The 19,849-nt window shown below is 36.7% G+C and overlaps 1 protein-coding gene across 3 annotated transcripts in view; it reads left to right on the top strand.

Moving 5' to 3' along the window:
* SLC12A2 (solute carrier family 12 member 2) overlaps positions 1-19,143 on the top strand; it is a 59,761-nt gene extending 40,618 nt beyond the window's left edge. Inside the window, exons 15-27 of one of the 3 annotated variants that reach the window (XM_027712559.2) lie at positions 288-387; positions 3,060-3,171; positions 5,542-5,682; positions 5,882-5,988; positions 7,675-7,754; positions 9,075-9,212; positions 9,883-9,930; positions 11,274-11,396; positions 11,555-11,666; positions 12,145-12,231; positions 14,177-14,312; positions 15,360-15,427; positions 16,141-19,143. In XM_027712559.2, coding sequence (XP_027568360.1) covers positions 288-387; positions 3,060-3,171; positions 5,542-5,682; positions 5,882-5,988; positions 7,675-7,754; positions 9,075-9,212; positions 9,883-9,930; positions 11,274-11,396; positions 11,555-11,666; positions 12,145-12,231; positions 14,177-14,312; positions 15,360-15,427; positions 16,141-16,276 — 1,388 coding nt within the window. In that variant the 3' untranslated portion in view covers positions 16,277-19,143. Of the gene's footprint in view, positions 1-287; positions 388-3,059; positions 3,172-5,541; positions 5,683-5,881; positions 5,989-7,674; positions 7,755-9,071; positions 9,213-9,882; positions 9,931-11,273; positions 11,397-11,554; positions 11,667-12,144; positions 12,232-14,176; positions 14,313-15,359; positions 15,428-16,140 lie in introns of all 3 variants that reach the window. The other 2 variants (XM_027712558.2, XM_027712560.2) reach the window with 2 other exon arrangements.
* The last annotated feature ends 706 nt before the right edge of the window (positions 19,144-19,849 follow it).

The raw sequence follows: 19,849 nt of genomic DNA, 5'->3' as shown, positions 1-19,849 counted from the left end.
AAAGGATTTGCTTAATCTAGCAGTTTTTCACTGCAAATATCTTGACTATATAGGAAATGCTTTGAAATAAAATAGTGGTTTTGTTGTGATATAAGAAAACACAGCGTTTTTACTGAAGTTATCTTTAATAGAGTTGCCTGTTTAGCTGTAGGGTTTGTGTATACATTGTGTAGAATGTATAGAGGTATAGCTTGAATTTCTTGTTTTCAGTTGGTATGCAACATTCATGTTGTGATTATGTAGTTTTATGTATAAATAATATATTGGAACTTCAAATTTTTCAACAGATGTGAACTGGGGATCCTCTACACAAGCCTTGACTTACTTGAATGCACTTCAGCATTCTATCCGGCTCTCAGGAGTGGAAGATCACGTGAAGAATTTCAGGTAACTTTAGTTAATATTAAAAATAGGAAATTCAGTGTTCAGTAGAGCACTGTCACAATGTTTGCTGTTGTGGCTTCCATTAAATGCACTGTTACACCCTATCCTGCTCGGCAGGTTGTTTGATTCACTCTGGGCCATGCACAGGAGAAACAACAAAATCCTCAGGAGGTTCAATAACAAACTTTCACTTGCAAACTTTAGAACATTAAGGTAGAAAAAGGTACTTGGCAGATTTTAAAACAACATCCAGACAAAGTAAAGCACTTTACAGACTGTAACTTAGCAAGCTTAAACTTAGCCAACTTTAATTTACCTGGACACAAGAAGGCACTTACTGAGGCATTGACTGGAATTTTTAGACTGGTTTACAATATATTTTGAGCAGTTAGGAGAAAGAAAGGATAACAGTAGAAAGATATCACCACTCATGGATCAAGTGACAAGTGTCGTTGCAGTTTTGATGTCTGATGGTCACAGTCTTGGTCTGTCAGGGCTGGGGAAAGCCCACAAGGCACAAAGTTCATTGGTTAATGACTGTTTAGGTTCAGGTGGGAACACCCAGATTCTTCTGCTGAGCGGGGAGTTCAGCACTGTTGCAACACTGTGGATCATGTGCAGTCCCCTGGTGGAAAGCCCCAGAAATGAGTCTGGAGGCTCTTTGTGAGTCTTTGATGGTTTAGGACACCTTCTAAGATGGCAGCTGCCTCTCACATCAGCATGTTTTAGCTAGTTTTGCCCTATCAGAAGGGATGAACACCGTCAGGCCTAGGTTTGAATGTCTCAGTATCTCCTTGCAGGGGAATTTTTACACCTGAGCCAGTTGTGTAAGGAAAGACATTACCACGATAAAAAGCACTGTCCCATCTCACAGGATCTGTTTCTTATTGAACTCTTTCCTGGTCTGGCTCAAAACCCAGCTTGTTGCCAAACAAAAGTTGTTTTGTCATGGTCATCCTCTCCTTCACTGCACCTGGGCTGTTACTTTGCACATCCTCAGCAAAGCATCTACTGCTTTTGCAAATGGCCAGTTGTCTGAGCCATTAACCATTAACATTTAGTCTGTCGTGTACATGTTCATCTCCTGTGATTTATATCAGCTTTGAATTTCTTCACTGTGGACATGCCCTGAACATACTTGTGTGAGCATTTTGTTTGTGGTTAGAGTTTGCACTTCAGAAGCAAGGCTGTGGACGATGCCTGCTTGCTGTTAGATGTCTTGTGGTCTGCATCATGAACTGTGATTTGTATTCCTCTTTGAGTTGGAAGATATGCTCCAAAGTGCTAACAAGCATTCACTTCACTTGGGATGAATCTGATGTAACCTTAAATCCTGAAGATATGTATCTGTGGATGTTGTACTCAACACCATCTGTTTCGGTTCAGAAATCTCTCATTGCAGTTCAGTAATGGCAAACAGGCTGGATGGGTGTTCTTCACGAAGCTGAGGAACAGAACTGATTTGTTGTCTATCAGCATGGCTCCCCAGGAAAGGTCCTACTCAAAGAGGCAGTCTTCTGTCCTATTAATAATTATGCCACTTATCTGGGATAAGCTGTTGTAAAAGAAAGATGCTTCAAATAAATTTAACAAAAAGTATTGATTTAAACTAATCCATCCAAATAAGTGGAATTATAGATTGAGACGGATCATTTTCCCTTGAACGCAACTTTTCCATCTGGTCTTGTCCAGTCCCCGACTCAACTGACTCACCATAGGTCCAATTGCAAAGTTAGATCAAACTCTGATGTTGCACCAGGTTGCTCAGGGCCGTATCCAGTCAAGTGTTGTGTATTTCCAAAGTTGGATATTCTATGGACCTGTCATTACCTCCTACATGCTGCCTTTGCCCAGCGCAGGATTTATAATCTTGGCAATTAGTCTAGCAAATCTCTATCTTTGCATTCTTAGGGCAGAATTTAATAAGAAATTAGTTAAGGGAGAGATTCTTAATACAGGTGACATTCTCTGAGGTTATGAAGAACGTGGCAGGAACACAAGGTTTAGTGGTGGATTTAGTAGTGTAAAGTTTATGGTTGGACTCAGTAATCTTAAGGGTCTTTTCCAGCCTAATAACTCTGATTCTGTTCTATGATTCTAACATCAAAAAATGAACTGGAGCTGCTACAGAGGTTGAGACAGATTACTTTAGGTGATTCTTATGATATGGAAAATTTTCATCTGAAATGAATTCTGAAGTCTGGACACATCATCTTTTAAAATTGATGAGAAAGTAGTCTTTAATAACTTACTTGCAGTAATTTGGTTCTGCCTTCTGAATGATAGTAATTTTAAAAAGAGCATATGATTCCAATTTTTTTGTTGGACACAGAAGAATCTAAGCTAGAAAATGCAAAGGGATGGAACTTAAAATGGGGGAGGAAATTCATCCCTCTGACCTGGTCTTGTCTAAAATCTGTTCTTGAACTTTTTAAATGTATAAATTTTTAGATTTAATGGGAGTACTAAATTTTTATCCAATTAGTCATAGATCCACTGACAGTTCTGGAACAATTGATCTTTACTCAATTTAACCTAGTTTTGTAATAGTAGATAATTTTCAGTGATGATTACGTTGTTATGGCTAATATTTAGAAGAAACATTTGTGTTTATAAAAACACCCCAGAACTCCAGATTAATTCCCATTTTTCCCCCCATCTCTTCATAATTCTAGACCTCAGTGCTTAATTATGACAGGAGCTCCAAATGCACGTCCAGCTTTGCTTCACCTTGTCCACGCTTTCACCAAGAATGTGGGCTTGATGATCTGTGGCCATGTGCATATGGTAAGTGTATTCTGTCTTTACTTCAAAATTACCTTGTTGAGTTTTTTTTTTCTGTCTAGTTTGGGATTTGTTTTTGTTTTTTTTTTAACCTGTTTGCTTTTTGTTTCTCTTTTTTGTTTAAATGTAGGGGTTTTGGTTTTTTTCCCAAAGTTAGTACTTTAGATCATTTGACATCTAAATGCTGAAGAACCTTTCTAGGAATAAAGTTAATACTGGATTACAGCCTGGGCCTCTTTCTGTTTCTGCATCATACACTCTCATATACTGTCTCATGCTTTGAATCTGCAGTACAGAGCTAAATTTCCTCTCAATGTGACTATTTCAGAGAGACTGATTACTATGTAGAGCTCTTACAAAACCTGAGAGAAAATAAACCTTCTTGAGCAGGGAAGTCAATAGCAGTTTAGCTAGTAGTTAAAAATTGCTCTTAACCTCCCAAGTAGGTTTTTTATTTCTTCAATTATCAGGTTCATTTCATTGGCAGCTGCAACAGTAATGTGAACAGGTATTTCCTGTTTCCTTTCTGTCCAGCCCCTACTATTTCACTAAGTATCTCTGGTTTTTTTAATCATAATGTGAAATGTGGGTGTTTTTGCGCTGGGGTGTGTTGTGAGAGTGGTTCTGCAAGGACATAATTTTAACAGATCTTACTACCTAAAGTGTCTTTTATGGCATACTTATAGGGTGGTTTCATGGTGGTGAGAAGGAAGCAAACTTCAAGTAATTACTCCTCAGAATCATGCTCAGTTGTGTTAGCTGAGATGTAGGGTGGCTGTCACACTGCGATCTTTACCAGAACTTAAGCTAGCTACAGAGAGGCCATGGCATCTCTGATAAACATTAGCATGTTGGGATTGTGTAGTTTAGTTTCATATCTTCAGGCCAGACTTTGTCACATCACTGAGAACATTTAGGCAAGTGTAAATATAATTGACATATGTCACCTCAGCACAAGAAAGACATGGACCTGTTAGAAGGAGTCTAAAGGAGGGCCATGAAGATGTTCAGAGAACTGGGCCAGCTCTCCTACAAAGACAGGCTGAGAGAACTGGGGTTGTGCAGCCTGGAGAAGAGAAGCTCTGGGAAGACCTTAGAGCACCATCCGGTACCAAAAGGGGGCTTATAAAAAGGAGGGAGAGGGACATTTTGTACAGGCAGGTGGGTGTCAGGACAAGGGGCAATGTTTTTTGAAAGGGCAGGTTTAGATTATATGTTAGGAAGAAATTATTTATTCAGAGCATGGTGAGGCCCTGGCAGAGGTTGCCCAGAGAAGCTTGTGGCTGCCCCATCCCTGGGAGTATCCAAGGCCAGGTTGGAAGGGGCTTGGAACAACCTGAGATAGTGAAAGGCGTCTCTGCCCATGGCAGGGGTTGGCAGGTCACTTCTAACTATAACCATTCTATGATTCTGTAACTTTAAATACTCTACAACAGGTTTGAATATACTATGCTTACTAAATATAACTTGCTTCTGATCTGATGAACAGATAGAGCAAACTGAGTTAATGCAATCCACAGTACATATTTTGTCTTCAGAAACTTCCAGTTTCTGTCTATACAAACTTTATATTTCAATGAGTGTGAAAGGACAGAAACTGAGTAATAGATATTCCATCATAGATGGAATATCCTCCTTGAAAAAAATAGGGCTGTACTGAAAAGAATAAGGTGGTGTTATCCTTGTAGGAAGGCAATTCTGATTAGATATTATTTGGGAGAAGTATCCTATCTGTATTTAAAATGCCTTTCCTGCAGGAAGGGTGACACTACCTCATTCTTCACTAACTCTGAATATTTGGTCAGAGTCTGTGTCCTTTTGCAAAAACTGGGCTGCTGTGTTCTTGGTTATACCTTGTCCTGTATTCTGCATTTTGATGTCTAGGAGGAACACAAAAGATTCATCCTGATGGAAGTAATAATAAAGGAAGTATTTAAAGAGGAAGTGACTTTGGCTGCAAGATAAAACTGCAGAAGTGACACTGCTGTGACAGAGGCTTTCTGATTAGGATTGGTACACATGGAGGCACACTTGTACAGCTTGAAACAGATATTCCCAGATATGCTTTGGAGGACAAGCTTGTGCCACCCTCTGGGGAAAAGTGTTGTGCTCTGCAGGGACAAGTTTGTTAAAGCTTGAGCTTCCTAAAGATGATAACATTTTTCAGCCTTTGCTGCTGATAATGCCCGGTATTTTGTGGGGTTTGGGTGTTTTTGGTAGGGTGCAAGCTTTTTTTGAGGTCCTCTGAGTCTGACTTGTATTGTAGCAGTGAAATTTAAAAAAAAAAGGTGGGGTGGGGGGGCTTTTTTACTCCCACTACTTATATTCCTAATTGTTGTTCACTCTTCTCTTATTATTTCCTTATTTTGAAAGGGTCCTCGGAGGCAAGCCATGAAGGAATTGACGACTGATTTGGCTAGGTATCAGCGATGGCTAATTAAAAACAAGATGAAAGCTTTCTATGCACCAGTGCATGCAGAGGACTTAAGGGATGGAGGACAATATTTAATGCAGGTACATCTCTTTCAATTTTCGTTTTAAAGTGGTGAAGATACACATCAAAATTGGAAGTGGCTTTATTCTTTGAAATATGTTCCGTTTGCAATATTATAGCTTTGATGAAAAGTACTTTGTTTTTTGCTTAAGAGAATAATAGAACCTTTAGTTGTTTCAATAACATATTATTTTATAATATACTTTTTGTTCCTCTTAGGCTGCTGGTCTGGGTAGAATGAGACCTAACACCCTTGTTGTTGGATTTAAGAAAAACTGGAGGCAAGGTGATATGAGAGAGGTTGAAACCTATATCAACTTATTCCAGTAAGTAGAAAATGTGGAGCTGTAGGTCCTGTGTTCCATTTCGGTATGTTTAGTAGTAAGTCAAGATCTTAGTTGCACAGAGTCTTCTACAGGTATAGATTTTCCATATGACTGATTCGGCAGTCTTCAATACCTTGTTTTTTTCCTGATGTGGAAACTAAGAAGTCTTTAGTAGATTACAAAACACAGCACTGACCCCTAAGATAATAATAGTAGCCATAAAGGGGATAAGAAAGGAAATCCCAGTGTAATTTGACAGCACTGAAAAGCAGACCAGTTCTGGCTGAAAAATACAAATAACTTGTGCTACACAAACACTTAAGGAAAAAACCTCCATATTTCGCTTGCACAGAGATTTTTTTGTTGAGCGCAAGTGCCCCTTAACCCTCTTCATTTGTGCTTTATATTTCTTGTTTACTGAGCTTCTAAAAGAAAGAGAGGATGGGGGTTTACAGGCAGAAATTAGAAAAGGGGGAAAAAAGTCACACCCAGGTCCTTAAGAGAAAAGCAGGGGCACCAAATGAAGTGAAAAATAAGGAAACACATCAGTTAGTTCTTAGTTTTTCTTTTTTTTCGTATTTTGTTTCGGGATGGCTTTTGCTGGAAGATCTGTCAACTCCTGTGGTTCTCAACCACAAGTCATGTGATTCTCCACATCCCTAAAGAAACCTCAGGAGGTAATAACTGTAGGTTAAGCATATTTCTGGAAAATTAAAAATTTCCGAAGCACAGAATAGAAACACATCTAATCTGTATAAATCTAGCACATTGAACAATTAAATTAAAATGTTCACTAATGCACAAAACGTTTTCCTCTTAAATCAACTCCAATTCTTCTTGCACTTACTATAGAATATATTGATACTTCAAACATTTCTAATCGAGTCTTAGTGCTTCCAAAAAGAAGTGTTTATTGAGTGAAATCTTGAGAAATTTCTGTCTGTGGAAAGGATATGGGAGGGAGTTCTCTGATTTAATGAGGTATTTATATGTAGTAAAGGATGATTAGTGGCTAATGCAAACTATGATATCGTTAAGCTCATGTTTTTCATATCTTGTATCTCGGAGGGGAGGAAATTGTTACTAATTTTACTACAGTTTTACTTACCAATTTATTCAGGCTCTCTGGTTGTTTTTACAATAATGAAGTTTTTCCCTCTGTTTTTGAATGGAGTGAGTTCCTACCTCATCAGATGTAATGGAACTAGGAGCACTATAGCTTACCTATAGATAATTTGATTCTAAATTACAACATCATAGGTGTTTTTAATACTCCAAATGTTTTGAAAAGATGTCAGAATGTTTTAGTTCTCAGTTCAAGATCTACACAAAGTAAATCTCTTTGTTGATTGAGGGAGATAAAAATACAATTTTCTTAGTGTATCTTATCTGTGCAGAACTTGACTGACCTGTTCATGTTGCTTTTGTGTAATCACTTTTTACGTAGATGGGAGAAGAAGAGGGAATAGGTATCCTCTTTAGACATCACTTTTCAGGATTTGCTGTTCAGTTTACTGATACAGTTAATGTTTTGGAATCAAAACTGAAATTGTAATGCAAATTTATTATTTGGGACTTCCAATGGCAGTGTTTAATCACTGGAATTTATTCAAGGAGGGTGCATAAGGTAGGTCCTTTGGAAAGGAAAAAGCTGTACAATAATTTGGTTTTGTCCCTTTTGTTTAGTGATGCCTTTGATGTTCAGTATGGTGTGGTTGTCATTCGCCTACAGGAGGGCCTGGACATTTCTCATCTTCAGGGCCAAGGTAAGACTTATTTTTTTCTATCTGGTGAATAGCTGTTCTAATTCCCTTTTAATATTGCTTTCTAAAAATACTAAAGGAAAAATTATTAAAAAAATAAAACACCACCCTTCTTATGGAATAAAATTCACTGAAATTAGCAAGTCAGAACTGTAAAATAAGAATAACTCAGCAATAGATCTTGGTTTTTTGTGTTTCAGCTTTCTGTATTTGTAAGCTGTATATAGTTGTTTCCCAAAGATTTACTATTTTACTGGAACAAATTAAAGATAAGTTGGTATCAAGTATCTGGGACTCAAGCCTAGAAATTGTGAAAATCACAACAAATGATGCAAGAATATCATGAGTCTGGTGTGGGATGCCAACCCCTACACACACTAGTTTAGAGCTTTTGAGTAGTCTGTCTCAAATTTGGAAAGGTCTTCTGTTTTCCTCGTAGAAGGCGTGGTTGTGCTTTGTGGGTAGTGTTCTTAAGATGAATGGTATCATTTTAATTCAGCATCAAGCACAATAATGAAAGAAGCCTGTGAGCTTTGGTGACAACTGTCTGCTGAGTTGATAATGTGTAATTTGTTTGTAGCTTGCTCCATACAGAGCTGCTGCAGCGAGGAGGAATCCTTGTGACACAAATTAGGTAGGAGGGGCACCCTCCTGGAAGAGGAGAGGGTTGCTCCTTCACTGGAAACATGTGAATGTCTTAGAATTTGGAGAGAGAGAGAGCCTGACACTGCATGCAGGAGGGCAGAGGAGTATGAAAGATGACAAGTTGTGAAAACAACACTGCTGAGAAAACTGGCAGTGTAACACAGAGGTGTCAGAAGAATCTTAGTGCCCACTGAGGACTGTGAGTTTGCTTTAACTCTGACAGCTGCCAAGTAGCTCCACAGAAGCCAAATTTGGAAAAAAAGATTTGGCTGTGAGACATACTTGGTCTGTGCCTTGTCTAAGGCTTACCTTCCTTTTGGAGTTGGAGTGGAAATGGAAAACACTTCACCAGCTAATTTTTTTTCCTCCTAGTTGTGCTTCCACAGCGTTAACTAGCTCTGCTTTATTATGTTTAGCTTGTGGGAGTGCATTCAATAACCACAATGTGGGGAAGTAGCAAAGAATTACAGCTCTGCTCAAAGGAGGAGCCTCCTTGTACTCTGAAGCAGTTCATACAAGACATTTGTGCTGGTTTTTCCCCCCCTCTTTGCCAAAGCATAGCAGTTCCTGTAGAGTTTAATTAATTGTGAACCAGCACACTGTAGTCACGTACCTCTGTTGATACCATTTGAAACAATTAAGTGGTTTATAGTGTGTTTCTCTGCTTTTTCAAAGAAGAGTTACTGTCATCCCAAGAAAAATCTCCGTGCACCAAGGATGTCATAGTAAAAGTGGATTATAGCAAGAAGTCTGAGACAGACACTTCTATAGCTTTTGCTCCATCATCTAGTGAAAGAACTCCCACTCCACGTAAAGGTAACTTGCTAGTTAGTAGTGAAACTTGAGTTCTCACTCTTTCTCTCTCTCTCTCATTCCCTCTTCAGTTCCTCTCTCCCTTCACCAAGGGGTTATTTATGGGATCTCTGTATCTGTGAAACAGAAGTCTGTCATGCTTTTCCAGATGTTGATGTCTAATCATTTAAGTGATTAGGTTTAGAGCTTACCTGTATGTGAAATGAATCTTTTGATTCTAGTCGCCTAAATAAAACAGGTGGTAGACAATTACCTACAATGGGATTTTCTTTGTTATTGAGTTTGACAGGCATTAAAAAGGGCTTGAGAATTGTGCCCCACATGTGATTGGAAGGCTGCTAAATATCTGAAGGCTTTTTCATCCTGGACTAAAATATTCTGTGCATGTTAGCAGACACAGATCATCCAAGATACTTTGACAATAACCAACTTTCCTCTTCTCTTATAAAGCAAAAGAGCCTAATAGTTAAGTGAGCAATGGGAGTAGAGTGCTTTTTAAAGTACAAATGAATCTCAGGATTTGGTAGACTGCATTGTGTGCTTTCCTTTGTGTGAAAATCCACTTCATTCTACATCTTATTTTCTAATTTTTTTATATATACACTTGTATTGTTTTCATTAATATCACAAAGGAAATTAACATTTTTATTTTGTATCTTTAAAAACCTTCCAGAGGAGGACGAGGATGGAAAGACTTCAGCACAACCACTGTTAAAAAAAGGCAGGCATTTTCCACCTTTTTGTGTTAAATCATTCTTTCACATTGTTAATTTCAGTTTTCCTTTTGTACTTCTTTCTACACCTTAGTACCGGAGAGGGAAATATCAACCATGCAATGTTAATTTGTTACTTCATATCTGCTTTAAAATGGGCTTCATCTTTAGGGATTAGGCTATGAAAAAAAAAAGCAGCATTATGGAAATTCCCAGAACAAGTTACTACTAAGAAAGGATTGTGCATAAATGTTGGAATTTAAAAAAAAAACAAACAACCCTTTTGTTTTTAAGTAATATTTGAAATGTGTTCAGGAGCTTTCTGAGTGAGGTGAACATCTGAAATAACCTGAAGTAGTTGTTCAAATCATAGCAATTTGAGAGACGAACTAAGCAGTTTTTACTTCTTGGTTTATTTCAGACTTCTTCTGAGTTAAATCAGGTATTTTTGCCTTTACTACAGCTCATCTCACTGTTTTGATATTTTCTTCATGATTTCAGCAGCTAGAAGCTTTTGTGTTTTAATAATGGAAAGTGAGATTACATCTTGAAGCACAAGATGGCAGTTTGGAAGAAGTCCAGTATGCAGTAAAGTAGTATTTAATGTGAATCAGTCACAGATGTGCTCTAAATTTAAAAATTCCTAATAAAATAAGGACAGAGAAAAGGCAAACTCCTGGCTCTTGTTCAGTCTGAGATTCTAATTAAGAGGAAGAGGTTAGGGTTTTTTCCTATACTGAAAAACAAAATTACCTGTATTGTTCTAATTGAAAACGCCATCATTGTTTTCTTCTCAGCAAATCAAATAATTTTGTTATGCAGAACAGTCTGTATTGTGCTTTAGAGTCTTGTACTTGCAGAAAGATATTTGTAGAAGACAGGATTCCAATGGGCATAAGTAGCTTTTATTTTCACCACCTGCTTAAAAATCAGATTTAAGGAAAAGAAGTGCTTAGGATGTGGTATTTACTTGTAAAATTAGTTATCTACCTATTTTAGGGAAGTTTCGTTATTTACAACAGGTAAAAACAGTGCATAGCCTAATGCTCTGAAGCAAGGTCAGTTAAATTGTCCAGGCAAATGTCAATATAAAGATCTCACACATCCTTTATTTGTCAGATGCCTGCTAAACTACTTCATCTGCTGAAATTGTGAGTTAGACTCCCTAAATACAGATAGCTCAGTTTATATCCAGTCAATGAAAATCTGGAATTGGGAGGTGGGGGTGGGGGGGAACAGTTTTTATTCAAAATTATAGGTACCACAAAATATTAAGAAGTTATATTTGATGAATTCCAAGGTGATTAAGCAAAACAGTTCAAAAACAGGGTGTTATCATAATTTTTTCCAGATTCAAAGAGCTCATCTTCTCCTTTAAATATGACTGACCAAAGACTTCTTGATGCCAGTTCTCAGTTTCAGAAGAAACAAGGCAAAAGCAATATTGATGTCTGGTGGCTCTTTGATGATGGAGGTAATGTACTTTATAGTTTAAAAAACTGGATTAAAAAATCATTGAAGTGATTTTGCATTAATTGTCAATAGATACTTTTCAGTCAGTTCATATAAAATCTGTACTGTTTAGCAAGATGCTGTTTTCTCAGTCAGTCTCAAATTCTGATCTAAACACAGGTTTGACACTGTTGATTCCATATCTTATCACAACCAAGAAGAAGTGGAAAGACTGTAAGATCAGAGTGTTCATTGGTGGGAAAATAAACAGGATTGATCATGACAGAAGAGCGTAAGTTTCCCTTAAAAATTCAAGTGCATGTTACTTGAATGTTACATACATTCAAGAGCATGTTATTCGTTGGATTACTATCTCTTCCTTAGTAGCTTTATTTCAGTTGTTCTTTGGTTGAGGTGTTATCATATTCTATTCCCTTGATCCAGAAAAGGTTTTGTTTCCCCCGGGTGGTTTTGGGTGAGATACCTCAAACTAAGTTTTCTGCAGTATTGTCTGATGCTAACATTTTCTTTTTCAAATATTTTCTGAGTTTGTCTTATTTAAAACCATAAAACTGTTTTGAGTTTTTTCCAAAAGCGTGATGTTGATTTATAATCATACGTCAGTTCTGTTGATTCCCCCTCCTTACATTTAAGATGCCTTTTTTTGTTTCATTTCTTAGACCAGTGTTTTTATTACCAAACATCTACTGTTTACCCTGTGAAATAATTAAAAATATGATAATATATAAAGGCTTGTTTTTCTGATACAGGATGGCTACTTTGCTGAGCAAGTTTCGGATAGACTTCTCAGATATTATGGTTCTTGGGGATATCAATACTAAGCCAAAGAAAGAAAAGTAAGTCTCGAAAAACCACATTGTGTTTGTTATTTGAATTCATGATGTGTTTCATTAATTTAGAACACGTCATTCTTTTCTACATAGCATTTATGGCACAGCTAATTTCTGTGACATTCATCGTTTGACAGAAATGGAGGAAATTAATTAATAACCTCCAAGAATATAGAAATCATGATTTTTTTAGATCTGTGGGCCTTTGACTGTAATACTGAACTGAGACAAATACAGAGAAAAAAATCCATGATGTCTGGAGCAATCTTGTTTATAAAGAGAAATGCTCACAAAAACTGAAATGGTCTGAATCTTATTTGGAATCCTAGTTTAATGCAACAGAGCTCTGTCTCGAAATACAGCCTTATCTGGGTTTTGTTGTTTGGTTGGGTTTTGTTTGTTTGGGGTTTGGTTTTTTTTGGGTTTGGTTTGGTTTCATTGTTGGTTTGGTTTTGGGTTTTTTTTGTTTGTTTTTCCTTTTTTTTTAAATTGCTTGGACTTTTAATTTAATCAGGAGTGATCATAGATCTGATACTTCTCCATTTCAAGTTCAAAAAATATTAGTTGTAGATGACTTTCAGTAAAAATTTGTAACAGAATGTGTACAATTTAAAAAACTATCCTCCTTCCTTTCAATTCTTCTTGAGTATGCTGAAGTTGTAAAAATGTCTTTTACATGGATATGCACGTATCTGAAAGACTTGACATGCCATGCAAATTGGGAAGGGTTGTTTTACAAGTCAGGCAAATGCTAAATACTAATACACATTCTTTTATACCCTGCTTTTTAATCACCTTTTCTTCATTATATAGAATACATCAAGCAACTAAAACATTATAGTACTTATGGCACACTGATGTCTTTGCTCCCAGGATTCTGCCACTGTGAAAGATGTAAACTTTGAGGTAGCGCCCGTTTGTGCATCAGACTTGAGGTGGTAGAATTACATGGAAATAGTTCTGTTTTATAGAAGTGATCTGAGTTATTTCTTCTGAGAGCATTTTTTTCTTCTTTGTGTGAATACATTCCCCATAATATATCCAAAACCTTTCTGAGATACCATTTGGCACTAGTAGAAGCTGAAAACCAAGCGCAGGAAGATTTATTTTTAACAGTTGCTGTGATGTTTAGTATAAAATTGTTAATAATTCTCCTTTTTGTCCAGCCAAAATGTAGCAGATCAAATTTGTTTTCTTCCTTTTGATTAAGGTGAAGTCATTGTGTCAACTACAGTAAAAAATACCAAGGATAGATAAAAAATTGTATTAGTAGTAATGTGGGCATTTCCTGGAGGAAATGTGAGTAGAAAAGTAGGGTAATGCGAGTTGTTCTTGCTACTAGGTATTTACGCCTCTTTGATCTTCAGAAGGTTTTCTAGTGAATTCAGAATGTTCTTACTCTAACAAGTGCAACGGGAAGACTAAATAAGGTGTCTGGTTTTTTGCATTTGAATATGACTCTTGGGGTGTACTGGTAAGACTAAAAAGAAGAAAAATAAAAATACCAAAGCCAAAATTGTAATGGCAGTAGCATGAGACTTGATAGCTGGGGTTTTTTGAGTGTGACGTGTAAATTCCCCCTCTTTCAAATTCAGTTCGGAAGAAGCTGCTGTTAGTTACTGGCTGTTTTCTAAGGGTAGTACTCTTCAGCTTTCAAAATTAGAGTGAAACTCTAGGAAAAGTTGAGGTGGGGGTTGTTTGTTTTTTGGTAGAACTTGAATTGGGTAATGAACAGTGAAAGCTCCTTACAGCTGCCACAGATTGTTTGCTGAATTACAGTGTCTTTGTAATGCAAACAGCTGATCTGATGTTCTAACTGCACCAGGCAGGGAAAAAAACTTCAGTTCACTTTATTTTTATATAGTAATATTAGTTTCTGACACCACAAAAGTAATTGCTGACATACAGACTCACATCAGTTTTAATATGTCTGTTCACTTAATCCTTCAAGCATTGCAGCTTTTGAGGAAATGATAGAGCCCTTCCGACTTCATGAGGATGATAAAGAGCAAGAAGTTGCAGATAAAATGAAGGAGGATGAACCATGGAGGATAACAGATAATGAACTTGAGCTTTACAAAACAAAGGTACTGTTTTCTTTAGAGCGTTACCTTAGATATCCTTTTTTCTCCTACGGTATTTGTGGGAGTGATATTGATGAGTTCTTGTTATTCTCTCTTGTAGCTGTTTTTATGTGTGGCTGATGAAAGCAACATCTAAAACCATTTAGATGGTTCACAAAAGAAAAAAGAAGCTTTGCACTTGAGTATGAGCAGGGGCCAAACTTTTCCTACAGTATTTCAGCAGTTAGTTTAGAATAATATAGTTTGTATTCAGGCATTTGCTTCCTTTTTTTTTTTCCCTTTTGACCAAACTAATGTTTTTTTGCTTGGCTATTTTTGAAAAACCCCACCAGAAACCAAAACCAAGCAACATAGCACATCTAATTGTGATGTAAAGGAGCAGTTAAAGGTTTGATATCTTTTTCCAAGCTATTGTGCACTACAGAGACATCAGAAGTGCTTCTTCTCAAGTGCTTCTATGGGGGAGAACAATAAATGTCATCTATAATAGGATGCAGATACAGACACATACCTAAAGAAAGATTAGGTAAAGTTGCGTTGATCTGAAGCTCTTCAAGATGGTCCTGAGTTTATTCCACCCTTATCTTTTTTCCTGTTTGGATTTTTACAACTTCTGTGAGGATGTGCGGGGGGGGGGGGGGGGGGGGGGGGGGGGGGGGGGGGGGGGGGGGGGGGGGGGGGGGGGGGGGCGGTTGGAACTAGAGGATCTTTTTAAGGTCATTTCCAATGCAAACCATTCTATGATCCTGTGATAAGGGACTTTCACTTCCAGGAGCTGTGGAGGATGGTGGTATTGTAAGAGGAACTATCTTAAATTTATCTGTTATAGTACTTGACTTATTTGCACACTTTACTGCTTTCTTTTCTCCCAGCCTTGCAACCTTTTTCTTTCTTTTTTTTTGGAAAGGGGAAAAGTTCCCACACTGAGGTGAAAATATATGCTTTTTATAAATTACTTATACCAATTGATCATAGTTGTTTTTCATTTTTCTTGAATAAATAAAGTTTTTAAATAAAATATCTTCCTAACAAGTTTCATTTTATTTACAGACTTACCGACAGATTAGGCTAAATGAGTTGCTGAAAGAACATTCAAGTACAGCTAACATAATTGTCATGTAAGTTACTTCAGTTTGTGTCAATATGGAATTGTAATTTGAAATATACAAAGATGTAAATAGAGATCAGGAACTACCCTGTGCCTTGTCACTGAAGTGTAGAAATACTCAAGGAGATTTCAATGTTGACTGTATTTATTTATTAGAAGCATGGACCTGCTATACTAATGAAAAAATTTCCTGTGGAGTTATGTGCTTTTGATGTGCTGTTTTAGTTGATCACCTCCACATTTGCAGTGCAGTTCAGGATTCGCACATGCCTCCTGAATGCCACCTGTTCCCTTTTTTTCCAGTTCTTTCAGTCTGTTTTTCTAGGAGATCTCTCATGATGAAGTTGGTCACAGATTTTCATAGAAATGCTTTTGGTGTAAACGAACAGGATGTGGATTGTAGGTTTCTTAAGTGCTGTATTTTAAAATCTTGAAAGAGTCTTTCAAGAGACTCTTCAGTTGTTCATGAAGCTGCCTGAATAGAAAATGGTGGTAACAGACCAAAAGTGAGGGGTAAATAGGTATTAAGGCCTGTGATGCTTGAGATGCAAAATCTCAACTCATTGACTGAATTCTGAAGGAAAAATAATAAATTAAAAAGGTTAAGAAATTTGACCAAATTTGACTTCTTTGCAGAATCATAGTTTCATATTTATTATGCTCAGACTTGTACTTCACCATGTTTTTCTGATTGTTGAACATTATTTTCCTTGTGAATTGCAGGAGTTTGCCGGTTGCACGAAAAGGTGCAGTTTCTAGTGCACTGTACATGGCCTGGTTAGAAGCCCTTTCTAAAGATCTGCCACCAGTTCTTCTTGTTCGTGGGAATCATCAGAGTGTTCTCACCTTCTATTCCTAAGAATACTGCACGTGGCTCAGCTGTGATGAAATGGTACTTCAGTGACCAGGGGAGAGTGACTGACGTGGTCTGTAGTTCATTAACATCACAAAGGCAAAAAGTGACTCTTCTTTTACTATTTCACTGACTTGAAAGCACACAAGGAAAGTCACTGTATTTCTAAAGTTGTGACATCTTCAGTTTTATTCGATATTTTCTGTAATTTAATCTTGCTTAATGGGGGAGGATTCCTTCTTAGACTGAAGAACAAGACAAGCTTTTTTGTTTGCTATTTGAGTAGCAGCAATAAAATGTTGTATTTTTGATCAATGAAAGGATTATAGATTTATAAAAGCCTTTTAGCCTTGAGGTGCCTTCTGAAATTAACCAAATCTCACCCATACATCCTATTTTTTAAATTTATATAGAATGTCAAAATCTGCCTTCAACTAAGAGTTTAGATCAGACTTCCTTTAGTTTCTAGTCTCTTCCATATTACAATAAAAATGAATGCTGCTTTTCAGTCTTCCATTGAGCTATTAGTTCTTAGCACTGTATGTTTTCTATCGTCAGAAAGTTTTTAGTTTTTTTTATTATTATATCTGTTAGATTTAAAGGTGAGAATTGGGGCAGGTCAGCTGAACTAAAGCAAATCCCTGATGTTATTGTCAAGACTTCATTCTACTAAGTTTTGTAACTGTGAAAATAAAACTAATGTTATTTGCAGAGAGCATCCTTTTCTCAAATTTGACAATTGTGTACTACTTGGGCACTAGTTTGAGACAGAGAACTAAAATTAGCTACTTTGGCAGAGAATACTGGTCAGTCTTAGCTCTACTACAAAATGAAATTCATCTTGCTGGCTGAGGCTTTTTATCTTAACCACAAATTAGAAGAAAATTAAAAGACCTGTCCTAGTTGTTGGCCTGTTACGTTTTAGTGTCACTTTCAACTTATTTTTGAAACAAAACTCAACTTAAGGCTTGAATGGGGATAATAGAAGCAATGTGATGCTATCTAACAGAAAACAGTAAACACTATGTGGAATTGTGCTATCCAATATGAAATGTAAAAGCTGCAGTTCTCTCGCATTTTTCAACAAATGGTTAAAAGGACCACTAGTTATTAGGGGAGATGTTTTAGGTCAATTTGTTCAGTTGTCAGAAAATACATTTAGTCTTATTAAATAATACTCAGGTTTGATTGTCCAGCTATTTTGATCTATTCCATACATCTTACTTTATACATTTTCTATGTTCACTAAAAAAACTGCCAGTCTTGTGTGCCCTTTCATTGTATATTTTGAAAACTTCATAATTTAGTCTACTATGAACACCTGCAAAAGAAATTTCACTTGAGCCTTTATATAAAGGTTAGTAATGTGAACTGTTTTTTAAATTCCTAATATATTTTGGATAGAAAGGATTGCCTAAAAACATTTCACAAGTTTTTGATATTATTATTGGACATGCTACTGGATCAGTTTACCAGTGGGTGAGTGACTTTCATTTAAGGATGCACAGAAAAGGTGTTTTGTGGGTTTTTTGTTTGTTTGTTTTGCTAAATGCAGGATCAGATTGAAATGTAACTGTTCCTTTTGAAGGACAAAGCATAATCATTGTGTGGCAAGGTAGAGCTTCAACTTGTGATTAAAGATTAAAATATTCTACACTGTGCAGTATACACTGTTGTCAAGTTCTTGGTGAACTGCAAAAAGTCTCTTTTGTTTGGTTGGTTTGGTTTGGCTTTTTGTTTATTGGGGTTTTGTTGCTGTTTCTGTCATTTGGATTTGAGACTATGGAATCATTTCACTTTGAAAAACTTAAGAAAAACAAACATGCATGTTTTGCTGCTAAGTGTGAGATAACTGATGCCAGCATGAACCCAGCTTGTTATGATAAACATTGTAAGACAAAGACAGTTTGCAGTAAAAGTGGTGTTTCCTTCCAGGTGATGGAGTTTGGATCAAATTTACCAACATATCTGTCACAGGTTTTACAGTGTTTTTTTAGGAGATGAGGTTGTCACATTGTGCATATGGAATCATTGCCATGTTTCTTGTTGGTTTGTGGGAAACATTCTTTTGAACAGATGGACAGTATGGCATGGACTTAGTGCTGCTATCTTAAAAAACAAACGTGCACAGGTACACTTATTTAAGGTGTTTATTTGCCCATTCACGAAACCATTGCTTGTGATCTGTAACACAACACAGAAACCAAATGAAGTGTGTGTGTGTACATGCATATATGTGTATAAAATTATATAAAATATATCTAAATATGCATATGGGGATAGTTAAGGTAATGTCTGCAAAATAAGATAGAATGCTTTTCACATGCACTCTCAGGAGTCACTAATGCTGGGCAGGAGGCCAAGTTTTTCAAGATCATTTGCTCACTAAAATTTGAACAATTAATGGTAATTATTTGCAACAGATATCAGTTAGCGGCAGTCACTCCAACTTCTGCTTTGATTTTGACGCCAAATTTACTTATGTTCCAATCATCATTAATTACGTGGAAAATCAAATCGCTTACACATGGCAATTCATACCTTCTGTAGATTAGGTTCCTTGGTATGGGTTTAGAAAGATAGTAATAGCTGGCAAAAATCAATTATTTATTTGCTCACTGTATTTAGGTTTCCTTTTACATACATTCTTTTTATATGCTTTTTCTGACATTGCATATTTAAAAATAACTGAAAATAATTTAAAGGATTTGAGCGTTCAGTGGGTCATGGCCCACTTGGTTTGAAGATGTAAGATTTGACACTGTACTGTAACTGTCACACAAATGCTTTTCTAATGTTTTAACGTAATTATTGCAGTTAAAACTTTGTACTGGGGGATGTCACTGCAATAAAAGGAAGTGAATTCAATACAACTGTCTTGTCTAACAAAGCTTTTTTTTTGGTGGTGGGAAGGGAATAAAGTCCATAGTTCAACAGATTAATGCTGAATATAGTTTGATTTGTGAGTATGCTCATTGCATGCATCTGATAATTAGCTTTACAGTGGAATTTGGATAGGACCAGTAGAACTTTAGCACTTCATGTGTCTGGTATAAGAACACAAGTGTGTTGGTTTTTCTGGGGGGGGAAGGTTTGCCTCTGCTGGGTTAGGAACAGCAGTGGTAGCATAACAAATAAACCTTGTTTTACCCTCTAGAATTTGTCATGACTTGCCAGACAGCATGGACCCATCCTCAGCACATGGTGTGTTTAAGCTGCAACACTGGTATCTGAAAACCTGTTGCAATTTGTTTTGACTCAGAATACAGTAAAGGGCTGTTTTAACTCCTCTTTCTACCTTAAAATAGTTCCCTCGTGGGACATGAGGAAATATGTTGGGAAAAATAACTGGTAAGACTTTTGCATAGTTGCTTGTAAGCAAGACATGTTTGGCCTTAACTTCACTAATGTACATTCAACTAAAAACTAGTTGAAAAACAAAAGTTTAAAAGCATAATGGTAAGAAAGGGCAAGTTCTTTTCTCATATTAAAATCATACTTAGAACCACTGAAGAATTTTTTAACCTCATTCAGAGCTCTACTGTGTATCCATTGTTAGTTTAAATCGAGGCCTTAAGA

Source organism: Pipra filicauda, unplaced genomic scaffold (assembly GCF_003945595.2).
Source record: "Pipra filicauda isolate LSUMZ 115617 unplaced genomic scaffold, ASM394559v2 scaffold168_size1973030_pilon, whole genome shotgun sequence".
Classification (NCBI taxonomy): Eukaryota; Metazoa; Chordata; class Aves; order Passeriformes; family Pipridae; genus Pipra; species Pipra filicauda.
This window is presented reverse-complemented; position numbering and strand designations above follow the sequence as displayed.